The 20,892-nt window shown below is 39.7% G+C and overlaps 3 protein-coding genes across 3 annotated transcripts; 1 reads left to right on the top strand and 2 right to left on the bottom strand.

The window, feature by feature from the left end:
* Nucleotides 1-1,334: 1,334 nt before the first annotated feature.
* Nucleotides 1,335-5,978, top strand: LOC123469393 (coiled-coil domain-containing protein 9B-like). The gene is given in 9 exon segments (XM_045168275.1): nt 1,335-1,496; nt 1,739-1,825; nt 1,895-2,134; nt 2,232-2,292; nt 2,295-2,482; nt 2,682-2,860; nt 3,283-3,338; nt 3,416-3,526; nt 3,615-5,978. Coding segments are annotated over 9 exon segments (1,065 nt in total). The 5' UTR covers nt 1,335-1,472; the 3' UTR covers nt 3,734-5,978.
* On the bottom strand, nt 5,916-15,435 carry LOC123469394 (testis-specific gene A8 protein-like). Its single transcript, XM_045168276.1, has 7 exons — nt 15,415-15,435; nt 10,709-11,066; nt 10,438-10,641; nt 7,154-7,282; nt 6,871-7,041; nt 6,427-6,543; nt 5,916-6,352 (listed from the first exon to the last, which is right to left on the bottom strand). The coding sequence occupies exons 2-7, from the start codon at nt 10,892-10,894 to the stop codon at nt 6,287-6,289; spliced, it is 873 nt and encodes a 290-aa protein (XP_045024211.1). The 5' UTR covers nt 10,895-11,066; nt 15,415-15,435; the 3' UTR covers nt 5,916-6,286.
* A 3,529-nt stretch (nt 15,436-18,964) lies between these two features.
* LOC123469391 (5'-AMP-activated protein kinase subunit beta-1-like) lies at nt 18,965-20,803 on the bottom strand. The gene is given in 10 exon segments (XM_045168274.1): nt 18,965-19,412; nt 19,479-19,514; nt 19,602-19,675; nt 19,762-19,846; nt 19,916-19,951; nt 20,033-20,126; nt 20,185-20,267; nt 20,269-20,382; nt 20,455-20,617; nt 20,690-20,803. Coding segments are annotated over 9 exon segments (825 nt in total). The 5' UTR covers nt 20,611-20,617; nt 20,690-20,803; the 3' UTR covers nt 18,965-19,265.
* Nucleotides 20,804-20,892: the final 89 nt, after the last annotated feature.

Below are 20,892 nucleotides of genomic sequence, written 5' to 3'. Positions count from 1 at the left end.
ATTAATTTTTAAAAGTTAAAAGTTTTTTTGTTTTTTTTTGGGGGGGGGGGGGAACATAGCCTATGGCTTATTTTCTTTTTCTCCATGGATTCTCAACAATGACGTCATCATTAACGGGACCGAAGCTTGGTGTGACAACTGCACCTAAAACGGCGGTCATAAAGATAGGAGCCAACGCCCCCATCGTTAAGGCGCTGAAAATTTGCGACAGGAATCCCGAGATTTGTGGGGAAAGGGAAGTAGTAAAAAAAGAAGATGCGTGATTGTTAACCCATCCGTCTACCACGGTAATTTCCTTTCGCCAACGAAATGCACGGCGATTAAACGCTTGAGGTGGAGGTCTTTATCTTTACAACCACGAAGGTACTCTGTACGTGTGGGTGCCTTTAGTATTTAGCCATCTTTGAAAATTCAAGGCTGTCCTCGTTTTGCAGACTGTGACATTAGTTACTCTGTATTGATTTTTGCAAGAAGATGTAAATTAGCGTTTGTTGCGTCAGGACATTGCGATACGCCCCAAGTCGATTTTTCTGCCTTTGAGTATGAAAAGATAAAAATATGAGCCATCAGTTTCAAAATTACCAACTAGTTTCACATCACAAAAGTCCTTCAAAAAATATCGTTCAACCAGTAGAACGACTTGGTCCAGCCGGAATATGGGTTAAAGAAACGGGGCCAATGCTGAACTACTCGCAAGGCCATTCCGATCTCTTCCAAAACTGCAAGCGGTTCAAAAGCGTACGTTTCGTGCGTCAGGACAACTGCAGCTCTGATCAATTCAAAAGGCTATTTTTATTCAGTAATATTTGTTACTTGAATACTAATTTTTTGCACAGCACAATGATATTAAAATCCGCCATTTGATCAGTGAGCTCCCAGAAAATGTTGCTGCCCAAAACAGTGAGACCTATTTCAATTGAACAGAGAAATGATAGGATAAGGTATATTTATATTGCATTACACAGTACTAGTTACAATATTACTAAAGTCATTGGAGTGACACAAAAATTCTGGTCATGCCTGCCTGATTGAAATTGAGATACTGTTCCAAAAAAGAAAAGGGCATTTAAGTCAGCGGACGAACGAGCATAATGCACGAAAATATGAAAGGGATGTGGCATTGCAGTTGTTATTTGGATCGAATTTTCTTTTACGACGATCATAATATTACAATTAATTCCGAATGGGTGGAGTGTTACGCAGTGGCCGTGACTGCCATAGGTGGTGCGCCATTACCGTGGATATGTTAGCAACCGAGATGACGGAGCCCATTGCCGTGCAGCGTGTATAACCTTGGTTTCAGTTGGAGAAGGTAAAATACCACACAATCAACACTCAACAAAGTGGGTCACACGAAGCTAGGCGAAGGACTGTTCAGTTCTCTTTCATTTCGTGTTGGAGTACGGCTCAGTGACAATACATCCTCGCTCTCTTCTCGACGAAAAACGTCTTCCATTAGAGTGACATCCAACATGCACGTCGCATTAGCACCGCAGGTAATCTAATCCCATTTCTTTTTTCTCCCTTAAAATGTAGCTTCACTTAAACGGCTGTTGTTTCTTGGTTTTTGTTTATTTTAAAATGCATTACCTACTGAATTATGTTTGCTATCTTGTTTCATTAACGATTAATGTGGGCGGTCTAATGGTCTACCCTGTGCCCGCATCGCACGTGCAAAGAAAAACAAACAGTTTTGTAAAGTAATACGTTTTGTTTAACTGGATGCGTTTTGGTGCAGATGTCGAAAGAGGAGCGCGAGGCGGCCATCAATCAGAAGATAGAAGAAATGCGCCGGAAAAACGCATCTATAACACAACGGTATCAAGTAAGTGTTATTGATCAAATATACATTTTCCGGCCATATCAGTCGATGCATTTTGTACGGCACACGCAGGAAATCGAGAATGATAAGAAGAACGCGGAGAATTTCAGCTTAGAAGCCACGCAACGTACGAAGACACGTGTTACGCCAGAGAACGAAGACAAAACTTGCTGCCGTACGGTTACAGCAGAAACAAGCCCAAAGGAAACAAACGCGAACGCTCGTGCGGCTAAAGAATTACGCAGAATCAAACAAGCCACACTTCCCAGCGTGCCTGTGACAACCGACTTTCGTCCGCAACGGCTCTCAGAGGTCTGAAAAATCAATCCAAGTCAATTGATAAATGACACAAAAAATAACGCAGCCATTGGACAAATTATGATTTTTGATTTTTCAAACTCCTGAACAGAACGATTTGCCTCCACCCGATCCAGTTTTTTCCTACTTGACCGACCGGCTACGGGAGGGAGCCTTTGTTCACCTATTAGTCCAGCAGCGCGTCGCAAGCATAGCACATCTTCTCAGGGTAGCGAAATGAGCATTGGCAGTAGCAACAATTCTAGGAGGACCTCAACGACATCCAACTCATCTTGGACGAGTGATAGCTCGTCAAAGTACTGCGGTTTTGCAAATTACCAACCACCTAGAAAATATTCGGCAGTGAGTATATAGCGCAACCATAGATAGCAATCGTTTGATGCCAGTTTTAAACAGAGTTATTTCGAGTTTATGGACTGTAAAATCTGCGTGATAATCAACATTGGAAAGTAGCGCTAGCTGAAGCGTTGTACCAGAAAATCCCATTTCGACGATGTCTAGCATTTTTGCTTGATCATTAACTAATTATTGTTGTACACAGTGCCGTGATTATGTGCGCAACCGACGTATGAGCGAGCAAATGATGTCATCTGAAACCAGAGAGAATGGCATTGGGCCCGACAATCACCAAGGCAACAATCAGCGCAATTGTTACAAAGATGCCAAAAAATTGCCTGAAAACAACACGACGCGTCATCGCCAACCCGAAAAACCAGCAACGTAATTCTTGTTTATTTAAACCGGTTTTTCCGTTGTCTCTGGTCTAATTGCTAGCGCTAAACTTTTCCAATTTTTCAATTTATATTTTGCCGCAAAACAACAGCCTTACATATTTGTAGACAACAAGGATTGAATGTAGCTAAGCAACGTACAATTAACGTGTAGTGAAAGCTTTGAAATTTTGCCTGATTTTCAAGGCAACGCGGAAACGGGGTCGTTAAACTTGGATTGGAATTGGAATTTCAACAAATTAAAACGTGCCAATGGGATTCTATTATTTAGAATATGCACAAGTATCAAACAGTAAACAACAGACAGCAAATTCTGAATCGATTTCTAGACAAAGTTTAACTTGGAATCTCATTCTAAGTGAAAACTGCTGCACACGTTTTCCTAATTATATTCATGGATGTTTTTAACAGGGTGACATCTGATCCAAACGAATCGGAAACTTCAATTACCTCACCGGTTACGCGAAGTAATTATCAATTCAAAAGTTTTTATTCAAATTTCCTTAAATTTACCTGTTTTTTTTTTTTTTAAATCGCCAACAAGGATCTGGACGGCCGACGTTGAGGAGGGAGTTATCGGTACCAAGTTCGCGGTCTGAAAATATAACAAACTGGCGTGATCGGCGGATCTCTTGCAACAGCACCGAGGAACTAGGTAAAACTATTTTAATTTCTGAAATATAAAGATCGCGTTATAATATTTTATAGGAAATTGATTCAATGTTTCTCCAAATGCCAAATAGGTTTCACTTTCCTTGAGGAAGGTGTAGCACGGCTCACGGTGGCTAACGATGAAGACATGAACAACAACAGCGACATGATCAATCATAATTTACCGATGCCAGAGGCAGCGTTCGATTAGAAAGCACTCTGCTTTTGACGATTCCCGTTAAGTTTTCAAGAAGACAAGTTCTTTTTCCCGTTTCAATTTTATAATTATTTATAATTTATTTTTTTTTACTTGCCATATTCGGCTAAAGGGAGGTCAATATTCGGTTTTCCTTTTAAGGGGGTATCAATTTTATTTTTTTAAAATAATCTCTACTTCAATTTAATTTATTTAAATTATCGTTCCGATGTGTTTCGTTTTTCTATTCTCTTTTTTTTCTCCCCCATTCGATCCAATAAAGCGCTGGTACAGACCAGTTCATCAAATTGAACGTCTCGTAACTATTTTAAGCTCTCGGTTGGTTTCGTCTTAAGTGAAAGTGTACACACTTGAAAGTATTGCGTAAACACTTTTAGACATTGCTACGACTATAGCACAGCCCCACAAGTACCAACAAAGAAGCTGTACAAAAATAAATAGTGACACGTGTTAGGCAATGCCATGATTTGGTGCCCAGGTGCCCAGAGTTTGTTTTGGTTTTCCATATCATTTCACGATTATTTGTTTTCGTGAGTCGTCGAAACGTGCCGCTGCGAGTATAGAACAGGTCCTTCATTGATTTGCTACAAACTGAAACTACCTGTGGTTCTTCGTGATAAAGTATCACCCCTATTAAACATTTAGAACTAATCTAATAGTAAAAATTGAATACCTGAAAGCAGATACAGATTGGGGAAGAAAACAAGAAAACAAAAATACCTGGTATAAAACGATAACTCAGTTTCTAGGTATTCCAACAACGTTGTCGATAACTAGGCAAATGGAACAACTTGACTCGCCAGTCCACCTGAACCGAGAAAATAAAAGGTGATATTCACATAATAGAAAACAGGTTGAAAATGAAGAAATTCTTCTTCGAGGTGGGAAAGGCAACGCCCAATGTTAGTTTCGAAACAAAAATGGCGATTTGTTAACGACAATGCACAAGTTTGGGTTAAGTTGTAAAATCTCTCATTGATAAAACATGAGACGTCTACAAGAAAGGCGTAAATTAATGGTTTCGTACGTTTGTTTTGTCACGCGAGGCGGTCGTTGAGCAGAAACTCACGTTTGTAAAAATATCCTTCGCTCCGAATCAACTGCAGAATCGCTTTCCCCTGGGGAGAAAAACATTTCGGGACACGTAGAAAAATTGGCCAGAGTTTGGCAGTCAATTGCCTGAAGAAAACAAAAAAAAGAAAAAGGTTGTATGAAAATTTACTTTGTGAAAGACTTGGCAATAATCTGCACCAGTCAGACGATAAAGCCGACGACTCGCATTAGGAAAAAAAAAAAAAAGAATAGCTTCAGATAATGGACTTGTAAGTAACGACCACATATCGTAAAAAGTACCAACAAATTAGTAGGAAACACGAAAATCGATGCAATGGCAAAAAGTTATTTATATACAAAAAATGTATTGGCTATGCAGACGTTGGTACAAGCGGTACAAAAAAAAAGGGCCAAGTAAACAAAAAGAAAGTAAAGACTTTTTCAAGGGAGGGGAGGAGGTGTGTAGTTCCTATGTCTCAGAAGGATGGGTGGGTGGTAGACGAAAAGAGGACATGATTCCGTGTTCAGAAAAGCCCAAACCTTTGTGAGAAAATACTGTTCGAGCCAAGGCTGTATTTGAAGATGAGCAAAGATGAAAATCATGAAAGCGTAGAGGCAGATTTTCTTTTAGATAGCATTTAAAGATAGCAAGCGTAAAACGAGATGTGCGAGAGAGAATATGGACATTTTGCCATTCGGTCTAGCGACCCGTGTTGTCTGACATTTAGAAAGTAATATGATGTGGAGAGCGGGGGGCGGGTAGCTTCATTCAAAAGCATTTAAATCAAGTTCTTTTCTTTTCTTTTTTTTTAATCATTCTACTCCAATACAAAAAGCTGCCTTCTTCTTTTCAAAGCACCCATCATCACTGGTGCTACAACGATGCGTATTTTTTTTTCCTTTTTTGTTTTTCAATTTTAGCATCGGCACCATGAGAAATTGATAACCAATATCACACAACGAGTGTTCCGATTCCGTTGCTTCGATATCTGTCGAAACGTATGTTACCACGAAAATAGGAGAAAATAATAAATTTTCGAACGGAAATAGGATTATTAGCTCAGAGCAAAGGGGAGATGGAAGTACTACGAACACGGAACGTTATTAGAGGGGGCGCTAAATGTTGCGAGAAACAACTGACTTTATTTCAACCATTAAAATGGCGAATTAAGCCAAGAAAAAAAAACCACACACACGATGACAATCTCGAATCAGCTTTAAAAAGAGGGACTTCTCTTCTTAAAAATTGCAATACTTTCTTTCATTCAAGCAGAAAACACTTGGCAAAATCGGCGGCAAACTATTCTAATAAATGGAAGTAATACAGAAGGTGGTGGAAGGGGAAATAAAGATAAGAAGGGATACAGAAACTGACCAAATATCAGAAAACAAAATATCAAAGTATGGGAGAGGAGAAGGTGAGGATTATGTGTAAAATTTATTTTTTTTTTTGTTTCTTTAAAATGAGCGCCATCCAGATCATCGGACAGCTCTTCATTCTTCGCTGGCTTGCACCGTTTCAGAGTTTTCAGAAGCGACTTCTGTTTGCTTTTCACTCTCCTAAAATTCGAAAAAATGATTCAAATATTATAGGCAGACGTTTGAGAACAAGGTATTTATCAAGACGCCATTACCTGGACAGGCTCGGCTTCAATGACGGGCTGAGCAGATTCCTGTTCATTTGTTTCAACGGCGACTTGCTCAGCAGGAGCCTCTTCAGAAGCGGGTGCTGGATCACTGGCTTCTGCCTCCTAATTAAAAAAACAAAACAAAAGCAGTTAATAACGTTAATGACCCCGCTTTATTCAACGCAGTCGACTGTCCAATTGCTCTACCCACATCGCCATCTTTTTACACGAAACTCTGAAAGAATTGCAATGAATTAGAATTGCATTCCATGAAATTATTCGTAGCAATTGATCGTATTTTTATGAAAGGCAAACGCCCTTGGTACGGTGTAAAATACTCAAGATGGCGACAGACGGGTAAACTGCGCCACTCGAGGGCGACCGTCTTCACCACACCCGAAAACATGTCTGGGTTTTTTTCTTTTTAAATTTTTGTTTCTTTAAACTTACTGGTTGAGCGGGTTGGGTTTCAACTTCAGATGCCACCACAGCTTCTGCGACTGGAGCATCCACTTCCTCCTGTTTGGACTCTTCGGCAGCTGGTGCTGCGACTTCCTCGGTGGCTGGAGCGGCTTCAGGCGTGGCTTCCTGTTTTTCCTCGACTACGGCTGCGGAGTCATCCTTAAACACACAAAAATGAAATGAAAATAAAAACGAGGAAGTTGTGTGCGACAACGGGGCCCATCTTTTGCTGGCACCACAAAAGACTTTGGCTAATGAGGCCCAAAAATACCTTGACGGGAGCGGCCGTTTCCTCGGAGCTAACTTCAGCAGCGACTGCAACGGGTTCTTCCACGGAGGTCGATTCGGCTGCGGCAACGGGTGCAACATCGGCAACTTGTTCAGCAGTTTCGGTCTTAGGCTTTAAAAGAAAAAAAAATTCAAATTCAATACTGTGTGTGAAGTGAACAAATCAAAGGGCACACGACCACCGAGAATAGCAAATCAGGAAATGAGAATCAATTGAATTGGAGAGCTTGAGTGTTGCGAGTCAAGCCCTTTTCAAAAGATAAAGAATAGTTGAATGAACTTAAACTTTACCGATTCCATTTCAAAGTAGGTATTAGGAGGGAGTGTAGAGTGAATGGCAATAGCTAGTGCTTGTACAAGAGGTCGAATGCTGACTGAGACAAGCGACTGGCAGTCGGAGAACGCGTCGCGTTCGCTATGTGCGTCGCTGTATGCAACGCGAGGAAGAAAAAGGGGTGTGTTCTAAAGGTTTTTAGTTACGTATATCCTCACATGCCTTTAGCTCGGTTTCAAAGACCTCGATACCGTGTTCAAAATGCGTAGTACGGAATAGAACCAAAGTCTCTCACACGCTGCATACCCTCCTTAAAAGAAAAAAAACGCTAAACCGAATAGCCCTGACCCTTTTCTCATCCGTTAGCCGCTTGCCTATAATCCCAGGTTTAAACGCATTGTCGATGACATTTTCTCCAGCTTTTCCCACCTCGTTGCAGCTACAACACAAAATCGGATAATAACAATTACTAATCTTTATTCGTCGCGCACTCGTCTGGCATGCAAAACACCTACAACTATTTGCCGACCGATATGGTCTAAAGTGGTCAAAACATTTTTTTCTTTTCGAAACTTCCCCTGTGCATAACAAGCGCGGGGTCTATTTATGGGGATACAACTCATCTACTAGTCTCTCCCCCCGGCCTCTAACGATAAACGGCAGAGTTCCCATTTCAATATGGCGACGTTCAGCATTCCAAAAGCGTAACGGTCGTTGTAGAGTATAGTAACTCTCCATAGACACATCACCCCTTTCCTGCCTCTTAAAGTTTGGTATGGCCGAGTCAAGTGGCTCACACACACACACAGGCCGCTCCAATGTCTACACACGCACACGCGTACGGATTAGCCTGTGGGCCAACTGGACAAAACCTCTTTCGACTCGCCCTAACGATTAAAAAAAAAAAAAAAAAAGAAGGAAAATACAAATAAAACTGCGTAGTGTGGCCTTGGGTCTAGTGTTGCATTCCACCGCATCTCCTGCGGCACAAAACACCGAAAGCTTAAAAAAGCAAAAATATTCATTCATGTTGGACTGTGTGTGTCCGCCATCGTTTTCTAACATCCCGCAACACTGGCCTCACTGCGCACAAGGCCGTTTTCAATTACCTTTTATGATTCGGCCGGACGTTGGCCATGTCCAACTCAACCGAACCCGACGTAACAAACAAACGGATTGGTCACACCAGTGGACAACGTCAGCCAAAAACCCAAAAAATAAAACTTCCATGTCGCATTCCTCCTTCTTTTTTTATGCATCAACCCACGATTTCTTTTTCTGTCTCCACCGCGGCAATCGATAATCCGTACATAGTATAAGCTTTCTCCCAGCGTCACAATCGTTTTCGATTTCACTGAACGATGGAAGATGTCTAGACTGTCTTGGCTAACCTCGAACGACGGTCTCATCCAAGGACGTGGCCTGGAAATCACTACGAAACTTTGGAGCTATTGTTTAAATAATAGACACCACGAGACGGCGAGAGGAATTTTCAGCTACATTCCAATTTCCTAACAAGCTCCTAATGTCGGCGCTTTCACCTGTGCGCACACCGATATTTTTCAAAATGCCACAAACAGCGGGTGCGTATCTTTATCAGGAAAAAGACTTTTCCTCTACTCTAGCTCCCCTTTTATGGATCGACTTTTCAAATAAGAGGGATACTTTGCTAGTTTGATTAATATCAACCGTTACAACGACCCCGTGTTCCGACTTTTCAAAAAATAAAGCCTACAACTTGAACAAGAATTCTGCGCCTTTGACTAAAAGAAAGTTTAAAACATGTCCAAGTTCATCACCATATTGGTGCTTGAATTCCTGTGTCCCATGGCTAGCTAGTGGCGAAACGGAAAAGAAAAAGAAAAAACTGCCTCGTGCACCTGCATTGCAGGTGTATTAAGCCCAAAGTCGTCGACAAGGCAAAAGAATTCACTTGCCCTAATTACAAAAAGTCGTAGAAGCCCAAACTGCTTCATTGCAGACACAATCATTAGTTACGTTAGTTCGGATCTTAATTGATTGATGCAGTAACCGAACGAAACCATTAGCAGGAAAGCATCGCAGAGACCCTCTTCGGTCCAGCAGACAATACCGATTGCAGATGGCACCACATGGTTGGCCAATCAACTTTGATTCGTCAAACCAAACTAAGCCAGACCCATAACTGGAAACATGCAAACGTGGGTGGGTGGGACAATCGCGCTGCGGAATGCACCGCATATTGTGCAAAAATAAAAAAGGCAAAAATCCATGTGAAAGGAAGTTGCCACAACCCAACGGAATGCACGGATGAGTAAACCGATTGCAATCATGAGCAGAATATCCTAACAACGTTATACAGATCATTTCAGCAATAGCGAAGAAGATACACGTTTAAACATAAGAAGAACTCAACTCTTTCCCGCAACGCGATCAATAAACGCGTCTAGCCAGAGTCGTAAATGCTGCCCACGTTCTCTCCCCCTCTTCTTTTTTTTTGTGTGTGGCTCTCTACTGATCTCGACAATTTCTCGACACGCGATACATCAAGTAGCGCACGCTTTCTACTTCCTCGCATACTCTCGATAAATCAATACTTTTTTGTTTCCGCAAAAAAGAAAAACCTTCCCAAAACCCTTTCGCGACATCTTTTGGTCAGTTCGAAGCCTAACGTCTTTAGAGAAACAAGTTACCCTTCGCATTATTGAGAGTTACACTACTTGACGGATATTGTGTCAAACGTTGTTGAACTGTCATTCAGAACTAAATGTTTACAACAGGAACCTGATCCTTCAAGACGCAGTGAAGCCGTTCGGTCAATCTACTTCGACAAGTAAGAAAAAAAAGAAAAGTGGGGGAGGCTCTTCCTCCAATTACAGTAGGAAAGAAAAGGGAACAAGAAAATAGTATGTTAACTTGAAACGGAGGATGCCGAAACCGGACAGGAAAGGCTCAAACTGACACACGCTTTAAGAAAGGGAGAGAAAATTAAAAAAAAGAAAATCTTGACCTACCTCTTTAGCAACATCTCCATTTTTGTTGTTTTCTTCCTTCGTCTTTTTCTCTCGTCTTAAGAAGCTGAAGGTTCGGAATGATCGCTTCTTCTTAACCTTTTCTTTTTTCTCGTCCTTTTGAGAAGATGGAGATTCTTCAACTTTGCTATCGTTCGCTGCTTCCGTCACGCTTTTATCCTTGACGTCCTCTTGAATGCTCTTGTCCTATTAGAAAACAAATTGGTAACAACCAATGAAAAATCAATTTTGTTTTTTTTTGTTTTTTGTTTACCAAATCAGCTGGCTCTGTAGTCTTGGCTTCGCCATTGATGGGAGTCTTAACCTCTTCTTCAATATTTTCTATTGTCTGATTTGGGGCATCGTTGGTTTGTGGAATTTTTTCAACCACGGCAGCAGGTGCCTCCTTTTTAGGTGACCCGGAAATATCAACCGACCGCTTGCTCTGTCTCAAACCCATGGTGTTTGTCTTCTGCTGTGTGTGTTTTTTAACGAAAGGCGAAAGACGGGATTTTTTTTTTTTTTTTAAGGGTGAGGGTTAACGATGAACGGACGCTCTTCCACAAAATTGGTATTCAGTCGACTGATGTCGTCACGCTCAGGCGTCTCGTTGTCGTCACTCCAAATTTTACCTATAGCAAAAACACAATTATTAATACAAGAGTAAACAAGCTTGTACAAACGCACACACACACACACAGAAATTGATTCGCTACAGATGTACACTTGACGCCTAGAGCTAAACACAAGTCGATGGGGGAATCGTTTTCTTCGTTCGTAGCCTAGTAAAAAGAAAAGAACACGGTCTCGATCCGTAATTTCTGGGTAACTCGTGCGTGCATTGGTGTTACTAAGGAATGGACATGGAGCAATGAACCCAACTTGCAAGGAGGCTAACGAAAGAAGAATGAAAACCACGTGGTATCGGTTGCTGGCCGCATCCGGTGGGGCGATAACCAAATTTCCAAAACGGAAATGAAGCATACAAGCCAATAGGAACTTGGATGGGCCATCCTCGTCGACTAGTATATGTTGGACCAAATACATAGAATGGAATTTCGTAACTGAATCGTACACGGCGACTGCGCTGTTGAAGACATCAATGCACGTCCCAGTCGAAATAGTATCACGATGAGTCAACGTATTCAGAGCTGCAATTCAACATGCACCTGCTCGTTGCCTAATAATACATTTTCTTTACTATACACCTGACCACAAAGCACTGCCTAAACTGAAAAATCGTCCTAAAAAAAATAGCAGCAAAGACAAAATGGAGGACGATAACTTCGCTGACACTATCGAAGTCACAGACACGTTAAACGTGGCTGTCATCTAACGCAAGGTTTTTTACGTCGTGGCTCAGATGGATGTAAGGAGGAAAAGTTTCTTTAAAAAAGAAGAAAAATGTGCACTTTTGTGTCTACAGCATAACGGAAACAAATTTCGAGTCGATGCCGTTATTCAAACAGCGATGACAAGTGACTTACGCTAATAAACTGCCACAGTGGAGTTGTTACGACAGTTGAATGAATCCCGACTGCCGATCACAGAAAACACACGCACGTACCCGAAAAAAAAGAAATGAATGTGTAGTAAGCAAGACTAGAAGCCCCACCTTTCAACCGACGCTACAGGAGAGCCAACGCGCTTTCGCTGAATAGGGAAAGAAAAAGAAAAAAGGCGGCAGATGTGGCCAATGTAATTTGCTGGCCAACTCAACTAACAAACATGCCGCCAGGTGTCAGTGTGTTTTTTTTTCAACCGTTCTTTTCTTTTTACCGCCTCGAGTTCTGTCTGATGAAGAAGAAACTAACAACACATGACGTGGTTCTCGTCACGTGTCACCTAACAAGATTCACCTTTTCAGAGAAACTGCATTGGTCCACACCGATTGTTGAGACACGGGCCAGCTTTTTCTACACAAGATGAAGCGAGAACACACTATGCCTGCGGCACAAACCTCGCCGACGCTACGAGATGAAAAAGACGAGAAAAAAAAAACAACAAAAAAAATAGAATGCCACTGAAAAACCAAAGCGACTTTCAATGCCGAATGGTTGAGGTGAACGACAAGACTGGGTGAGTGTCTCTCTCTCCCCCCTCCCTTCCAACATGAAAACACCGCCAGCGGGGTGAATGCTCTAGGAAAAAGATCAGAACAAAAAACTGGCAACACAGCGACGCCTCCCCTTTACTCCACCCACTTTGTTTGGACGATTCGCTGATTCATTTCCTTCCAAATAATAAGGGTTGTTGCTACGATATTTCGTCTAGTCTTCTCGTTTCTTTACACACATTTTTAGCATAATCAAGTTCAATTTGAATGACAAACACAATGTTATCATGGTTTTCTATTTAATAAACAAAAATACGTTCCATCGCGACAGAATTGAATTATTGCCTTGAATCGCAATTTCAAAAGCAGATAATGGTTTGAGCTTTATTTCCATCAGACTGGCTCCTTTTTTATATATTTTCCATCACCATGACGGTAGAATAGAAACGATGGCCTTGAGGAAGACAAACAATTCTGTTGAATTGAATCCGCATGATGGTTCAATTGAACAGATTGTCAACTACAAACGCGACAACCTTGGAACCGGATATAAATCAAAACAAAAAAATATCACTTTCTACATTATAATAGTTTCAAAGTTCTCTTTAAATTCCCAGTACGAACTTAAAAAGAGAATTACCTAATAGCCGGATGAGCTCAGCTTGCAAAATTAATGGAGAACGATGACCCAAAGGGATACAAGAAAATACTGCTATTTTTTCCTTTCTTTTCAAGGGGAGATTTTTTTGCCTTAAGGTCAAATAGCTTTAGGCTAATTTTCAAGGACGCAATGGTAAATGTCCACTATCGAAGAGGCAACTATCAAATATCCAAACCATCTTTCTATTGTTGCATATCAAAACGACAGTCATTTAAAACAAATAAAAAAAAATAAAACAGACTATGGATTCAATAAGACTCTGCCTGATCCGGTTCCTTGAAACAAAAAAGAGACATTTCTTTACGAAATGAATATGGGTGGGATGCTTAACAATCGATCTACATCGAGTCGCTCGTGTAAGTTGGTGACTCATAAAAGAAAGGCGGGCAAAGGTTCTAGAGATTGGCACTGGATATATATCAAGAAGGAAAGATAGCACAATCAACGTCAAAAATTGAAAAGAATTAGCGAGAGAAACAAATGTTTGGCGTATTACACCCCTTCCACCCCAAGCACGCACACGTCGTCCCATCTGGGCCCAGAAAGAGCCAGTCTGCGTGTGCGTGACAAAAATCGATACGACAAGAGAGAAAACGTGGGGTTGTGTGAGAGGGTGTTTGCAAACCGACAGGCCCTTCTGAAACAGACAAAACCCAAGAGCAACATGTGCGAGACGGCAACCATCACACCACATGGTTACGGGATTACTCACTTCCAACGGCAACCGGGGAAGGGGGAGACATGAGTTCTCTCGAAAGAGTTACGATCACGGTATCCGTATTGATCGTTTCTCTGACTTCCATTCGCCGTTAACTTTAGCAACAGCCTCACATATTTATCATTTGTCTTATTTTCCTTACATTGCTTCATTGACGTAAATTACATGAGAACAAGGATACGCTATCATAAAAGAACAGACCGAAACTTGGAAAAAGAAACATGCTTCAACACGCCTATAGCATTAGATAAGATACAGTCCAAGCTTCAAACAGATAATTATGACGAGCAAACCAATAAATAGCGGGACTTTGAAGAATTTCAGACATTATATTTGCCTTATCTCGCGTACATGACAAAAACGAATCTAATCAACTAAACGATTTCCTCCTTCATTAACTCTTAACCAGCCAAACCCCCACGCCTACAACCACCGACTAGGAAAAGGCTGCAAAAAAAAGAAATCGAAACAACCCTGTCAGCGTTGTCAGTTTTGTTGTGGACATGGTGTGCGCATACCGGTGGCGTCTGTTTAGTCTACCGGCCCCACCCAGCTGCCTCTTCCCCCCAACATTTCCCCCTAGCGCTACGATTTTCCAACGATTCGTCCCCCCCCTTTGCTCTTGACGCCATACTTATAGCCTGAAGGGTAGGGGTTGAAATAAAACTAAATCTAGCTCAAGAAGGGGGAACTAAGGAAATCGTAGACTCAAACAAAATGTAAAGAAACTGAAAAACTTTGGAATGCAATGCCAACTTGTTCCGAGATTCGTTTGTGACATTAGGGATTCTTCGACCTTTGCTTACGTTACGATAGCATCATCAAAACTAGATGACATTATAGCATGACGCCCGTCATTCCCGCACACAAATTACGTCTTGTTATAAGCTTTGGTAAAGAATAAATAAGCCAAATCTTTTCTTTTGAATTGTGGCGCACGTGACAGGTCAAATATGGCGGCAAAAATCTCGTCGTGAGACTTTTAAATACCTTTTCCTAGCACGCTCGATGAACTGTCAAATTCTAACGAAATCAAACCATACCGTTATCAACGATTTCTACCCAACACCTATTTTGCAAGGCAAGATAGATAAAGGAGCCATTTTGGACGCTTTTTTGCATTTACTTTTAAAAACGTAAAACTTGTCTAAACGTCAAAAGTTACGCATGGGCAAAAATTCTGACCAAAGTGTCAACCCCCAACATCATTTGAAAATTTCCTTAAGTTATAGATCAAGAGAAGCCATCCATAAAAAAACTGACAGAAAATTAAAACAATTTTGTGCTTTTCTTTTTCTTACTCCCCTCGATCTGCTGATGTGACGCACCCATGCTTGTCGGGCAATAGACTTGCTTCACTGTCTGTGTATACCCCCTCCCCCTTTTTTCCCTTTTTTTTTATGGCAGGGAACAATAGCAAGATTTCGACACTTCCTATCGAACAATATGTTGATTTTTTCGTAACGTACATCTTTGAAAAACTAAGGACATAAACACTGATGTGCAGTTTAATACAATGTAAAGTGAAATAGATTGAAAACTTACCGGGACAAGGGAACTTTCGATTACTGAACACGCAAGAACCACTTCAACAAGACTCTCAAAGCCAAAGCCAAGCCTACCAGCGCTTAAATTGGTACTTGGTACCGCCGTTTGCCGGCTTTGGCGCTCAGGGTTGGCGTATCGCTTCGAATTTGGTTCGTGAACGCCATCTAGAAGGCTACAATTGAATCACATAGAAAAATTTAGAAATTCGTATTCAGTTTTCTTTTTCAAATATTTTTTTTACTTTCAATTGAAAATTCTACTACCAGCTCTCTCTATTTATAGTATTCGCTAAATTTGATTTGCAACTTTTCCAGTTTTTCCTCTACTGGTTTTTTATAGAACGATATGACCTCCAGTATGTGGTGTATTCAGGTGATTTGTGGACATGCCAATGTATCCCAACGACAAATTATAAATTAAACATAATTTTCTTTCTAGCAACAGTTTGAAACAAACGAAGAAAAATAGAAAAAATATTAATCTGATCATATTTTATTTATTTATTTATTAATTCCGTTTAACCCGAAAAGTTTGGCATTCCGTAAAGGGAAAAAAAAATTTTTTTTTTGTGTTTCAAGTTAAGAAAGTGAAGTTCTGAAGTAGGACTGTAGACTGTAGCAGAAAAGAAACCATAGAAAAATATAAAATTCACTCGTGGAATTTTATCACCACCTCTGTGCATTTGCAATACCCCAGAACCAAAATATTGCCACAACTTTACCCGCGAAGCTGAAATTATCCTAGTGAACAAGCTTATTTGCTTCATCATGTCTTCAGCGAAAAGATGGGGTTCTTATCACACCAAGAGGGAATAGATTTATATATAAATTATATTTGATCCTACAGTACTGATCTTTCACTATAATATCACCATCCGTGCTACTCAGAAATGTTTATTTTTATTTTAAAATGCAGAAAAAACAACAAACAACTTTTCACAGACAACGGTATACGCCCTTTGCGATGTACGTCGAGTGGCACAACAAACTTTTTCCACCTATCCTTTCTCGAACCAGTTAATCCTTGGACAATGTTAAATATTGAAAAATATGACGGTTTTTCTGCCGTTTAATAAAGGGATAGTTCGGACTGAGGGCCAAAATCCTTTAACTAATCTCTTAGGGTTTTGGGACCCGATAGTAATTGGTCGAGAATCATGTGTGAGTGCGGCCTGCGGCTTTCGTGCAGTCTTCAACTTGCTACGACCGCGTTCACTTGTTGCGCTTCCATCGAAAAGGGTTTTTTCTTTAATCAAACACTCAAATTTTTCGTTCCTTCAGAGAACATTATTATTATTTTTTTTGATTCGCTGAATTTCGTTTGAAAAAATTAATAAATAAATCGATTTCAGGAAGGGTTTTAGTTACCTATCTCTTCAAATTTAGCTTGCTCTTCTAAATTCAGAATAAATATGAATTTGCCTCGTTCATATGAAAAAGTTTTGTGATTAAATTCCCCGGCATCAGGAGGAAGGAGGGGTGGGGTGAGATTTGTGAATTTGGTTAATTTTCCTGATTTTAGTACACGGAGTATACGGCTCATCGTACAGGCACTGCACCTTCTATGAAAGAAGCATTCCCAGAAATGCCCTTTAAATGCGTTAAGCAACGTTTACATAAGGAATGTTGCAACCCACTGTGTGTCAATCCTCATGGCCCTTTTTTCGTAAGAAGCTTTGAAATTACGCTGCTTAGGTGGGTAGATGCTATGAGGCTGTGTAGGATGCAGGGAAGCCAAACTTATTGTAAAATACACGGCTAATTCTACATGAGGCCTAAATAATGTACACGAAGGCACAAGGCAGTTCTACGAAGTGGACAGAGGCAATTTTTAAATTTGCCATCGAGTAACTAACCAACAGTGTATCGTATTTGTCTATTAAAATAAAATTATTTAAAATAAAATACAGAAAATGTGTATTGAATCACGTATTTTTATTTGACTGTTTTTGATTTTTTTCTAGCATTTTTGATTGTTATTTTTGGCTAAAAGTGAATAAAATAGCAAATACTGTTTTAAAATACTTTTCTTCATTTGCTACGATTGGAATTTTGGCAACATGGTAGGGATGGTCCCGGCCCCGAACCAATAGGGTTGCTTTTTTGCCAATTGGGGTAACTTATAAAACATTAAACACGTATAAAATATTAGTAATGAGATGGATCGTTGTGAAATGTTCCCAAGGCTTTATATTTATTCGCATATTTATATATGATATATACTCTAGAGAAATTGTCATAGTGTAAGGCTCATTTTTATTGTTAAGAGTTAATACCGATACCGGATCGCTCGTTATGAGTCAGTTCAGTAGTTGATTTCGGTTTGCGCGGTCCAAACTGATCCGTTGGTCCGATATCTCTCTGCAGCTTTAAGATTTCCTTTATGGGACTAAGCTGCGTAAGGGTAGAGTTTCTGTAAATTAAAAATGCGACTATTTTAAAGCGATAGTTTCCTTCTCAGCCAAAACAACTGGACTGATAGATAGGCATATTGAACTTCTATCTGACCGAATAGTTCTGGGAAGGCAGTTCTTATTTAACCACAGCATCATTTATAAAATCATTATATTTTGCCATAAGCCTTACATTATTCGAAAGTTAGGTTCCACTTTTGGGAGTTGTTCAAAGGAGGCGAAATCATATTCATACCAAAAGATAGTTATTATCATCAATCAAATTGGCTTACATATATATATATATATATGCTGCTACAGTTCTTTTATAAAATTTAGGCTATTATTTACTTAAAGGGCCTGGATTTATATGTGCCCACATGTATGCCATATTTCAGGAAACAGTGTGAAACCGCACAGATTCATTGAAAACATCTTGACGAATAGGGAGTTCTTAATTACCATAGCGGTAAGTTTTAGCCCCATATTTACACGTTTCCTGGTTTTCACTCGCTAGTTTATTTTAAGATATGACAATTATGACATAGCCGGTTAAATATTTATAATTTCGTGTTTTAGAATATTTCAAGGAAATTAGACTGATTTTAAAAGTGTTTTAAAATTACAAACAACTTCCTTGCTCAACGAGTTTCTTCATTTCGAACTAAACAACATTTATTCTTGGAAATTCCCAGCAAAGTTAGGAACTTTTGTTTTTCTTGTCGTACGCTTTTACTTTGGCTGCATTTATCAGCTCCTTTAAAAGCTAAAGGCCAATTTTTGAGGCATGTTTTTTGTAGTTTTAGCTTAAATAAATCCAGACTTTATTTATGTTGACACGTTGAAGTATCCTACATGAAACTTTTAATGGGGGAAAAACATACGTTGAAACATTTTTACTAGTCTAGGGAAACCGATCAGTTCATGACGGATACAGATTATTTCTTACTGTTTGTTTAGCAAGTAACTTTAGGTTTTTCCACAACTTGATCCGATCATAATGTCGTGCCTTCAACTTTAAATGGATTTCATGCCCTGTGGCCTGTGCTCTTTCTAGCATCGTATAAACCGTTTTGTTTTATCGCAACAACTGTGCAACGACGACAGTAAACACAAAACGTTAAAAATAGATTTCACTCTACATGACCAAGAAAATTTTAGGTATACACATGTATTCAAGATGGCGATAGTGCGACTGACTGAATTATCAGGGGGTTAGGTAAAACAGGAACAAACTATACGACGAACAGCTACATAAAGCGCTAAATTGGGAAGCTTTAACTCTTAGTATTAATCGTAAATAATGACACCCCATTTCAACCATATTTTCATGGGTAGAAGTAGTTGAATAGTTTTCCTCTCTAAATGAATAAGAACCATGATCTAGCCACACGCAGTTTGATTTACAAAAGGAGAATAACCGAGTTGGAACTCGATTAACTAACTTTTTTCCACCTTAAATGGGCTTATAAAGAAGCGTGGTTACATATTTCTTTCGGTAACGATGAGTCGCGCTAAGAACCATCACTCCATCTTTAATTGATAATGCGTACAGATGACAAAGCATAACATGATTGGGTTCCGGTAACAAGGTAGGCTCGCACTGCAAAGGATAGAAAGGCTCATGAAAATCCACTTAAAGAGTGCAAAATTTGAAAAGTAATCTCACCGATAACGGGGTATCTTTATTGAGAATAACTTGAAGCTGATGCGTTCGATGCGTACATATTAGTAAAAATATCGGAAAATGTTATAGAGAAAAAGCTAACCTTATTTAATAACTAGTGTTTACCAAATGAGGCGGTAGAATTGGAGGAGCTAATTTTTCCTGTGGTCGAGGTATCGGCACTTCTTGGCCATAGTCTTCTGTCGTTGAGCCGTTCCCCAACATATTAAAGAATACATATTATATGACGTTTTAGCTTCATGTTGTCTGGAAACTTATTACTCACCTGAACCTTGAGACCCTGAAACAGTACTGCTGTCTATATCCAAGGCATCGAAAACTTCAAAATCCGATTTCTTCACTGAAATAATCTGAAACATGACCAACAATCCAAAAAATTATTTAGTCAAAAGTGCATGAAATATTAATTTACGACATACATTGTTTTTCGATCCAATTCCATTATCTGTAACAGGCTAAGAGGGAAGGAAAACTTTTTTAAGGCTTATCTTTCATCCTGATTAATTAGACTTTTTATGAATCTAAATATATATTACCTCAGTTGGATCATGCATCCACTCCCCATCAACCAGAAACTTATACTGATGCTCTCCTTCAGGCAAATCCACTATTGTTACAAAATCTCCATGGCTGTATAAATCATTTGCTACTATATCATGACAAGCTTCAAACTTTAAGTGCCATTTACCTCTTTACCATAGGGATGGTTTTCCAGTTTGAAAAGGTACCAGTAATATAAACTTGTTTACCACCACCGTCCCATTTGAAAAGCGGTCGGGAGAACCTTAGGAGAGCTTTCTTCAACCCCAAAGTTATCTTCCTGGGAAGGATTAAGTGCTGAATGATTGTAATCTATATTTCCTGGTGTGCCAGATATTTCAAAACCCTAAGCAAGCAAGAGAAACTTTATTTTTTGTAAAATTAAGCATTAAAAAGGCTCTATGCACCAGTCACATACTTTTGCATTTAAATAATCATCATCATCTCCAGATGTCTGATACAGAAGCTTGCTAGGTTTTTTATCAAAAACAAAAGCTTGGCCATCTTTGCCTGGGGAACAAGGTTGGATGTCACCTGACTTATGTCGTTCTCTTGAACTATTTGCTTGCCCCATCACTCAGCTAAGATTTTGGGAAATCAAAAAGGTTATTTAACAATATATTATTAGACCAACATACTATACTGTTATATACATAGTTTATTATTGACTACAGGAATACTATGCTGGAGATTCCAAGACTAAAAGACTGACCAACTTAGGGGTTCACTCTATCTATAGAAATAACAACAGGAAATGAATAAATTCAAATACCAGGTTTAAATTCAAACGATTTAATTTAGACACGAACGAATTGGCTATTGGTTGCTTCTTCAATTAACGTTGCAAGACTGGTAA

Source organism: Daphnia magna, linkage group LG1 (genome assembly GCF_020631705.1).
Source record: "Daphnia magna isolate NIES linkage group LG1, ASM2063170v1.1, whole genome shotgun sequence".
Classification (NCBI taxonomy): Eukaryota; Metazoa; Arthropoda; class Branchiopoda; order Diplostraca; family Daphniidae; genus Daphnia; species Daphnia magna.
The sequence above is the reverse complement of the archived record's forward strand: the minus strand, read 5'-3'. Positions and strand labels throughout refer to the sequence as shown.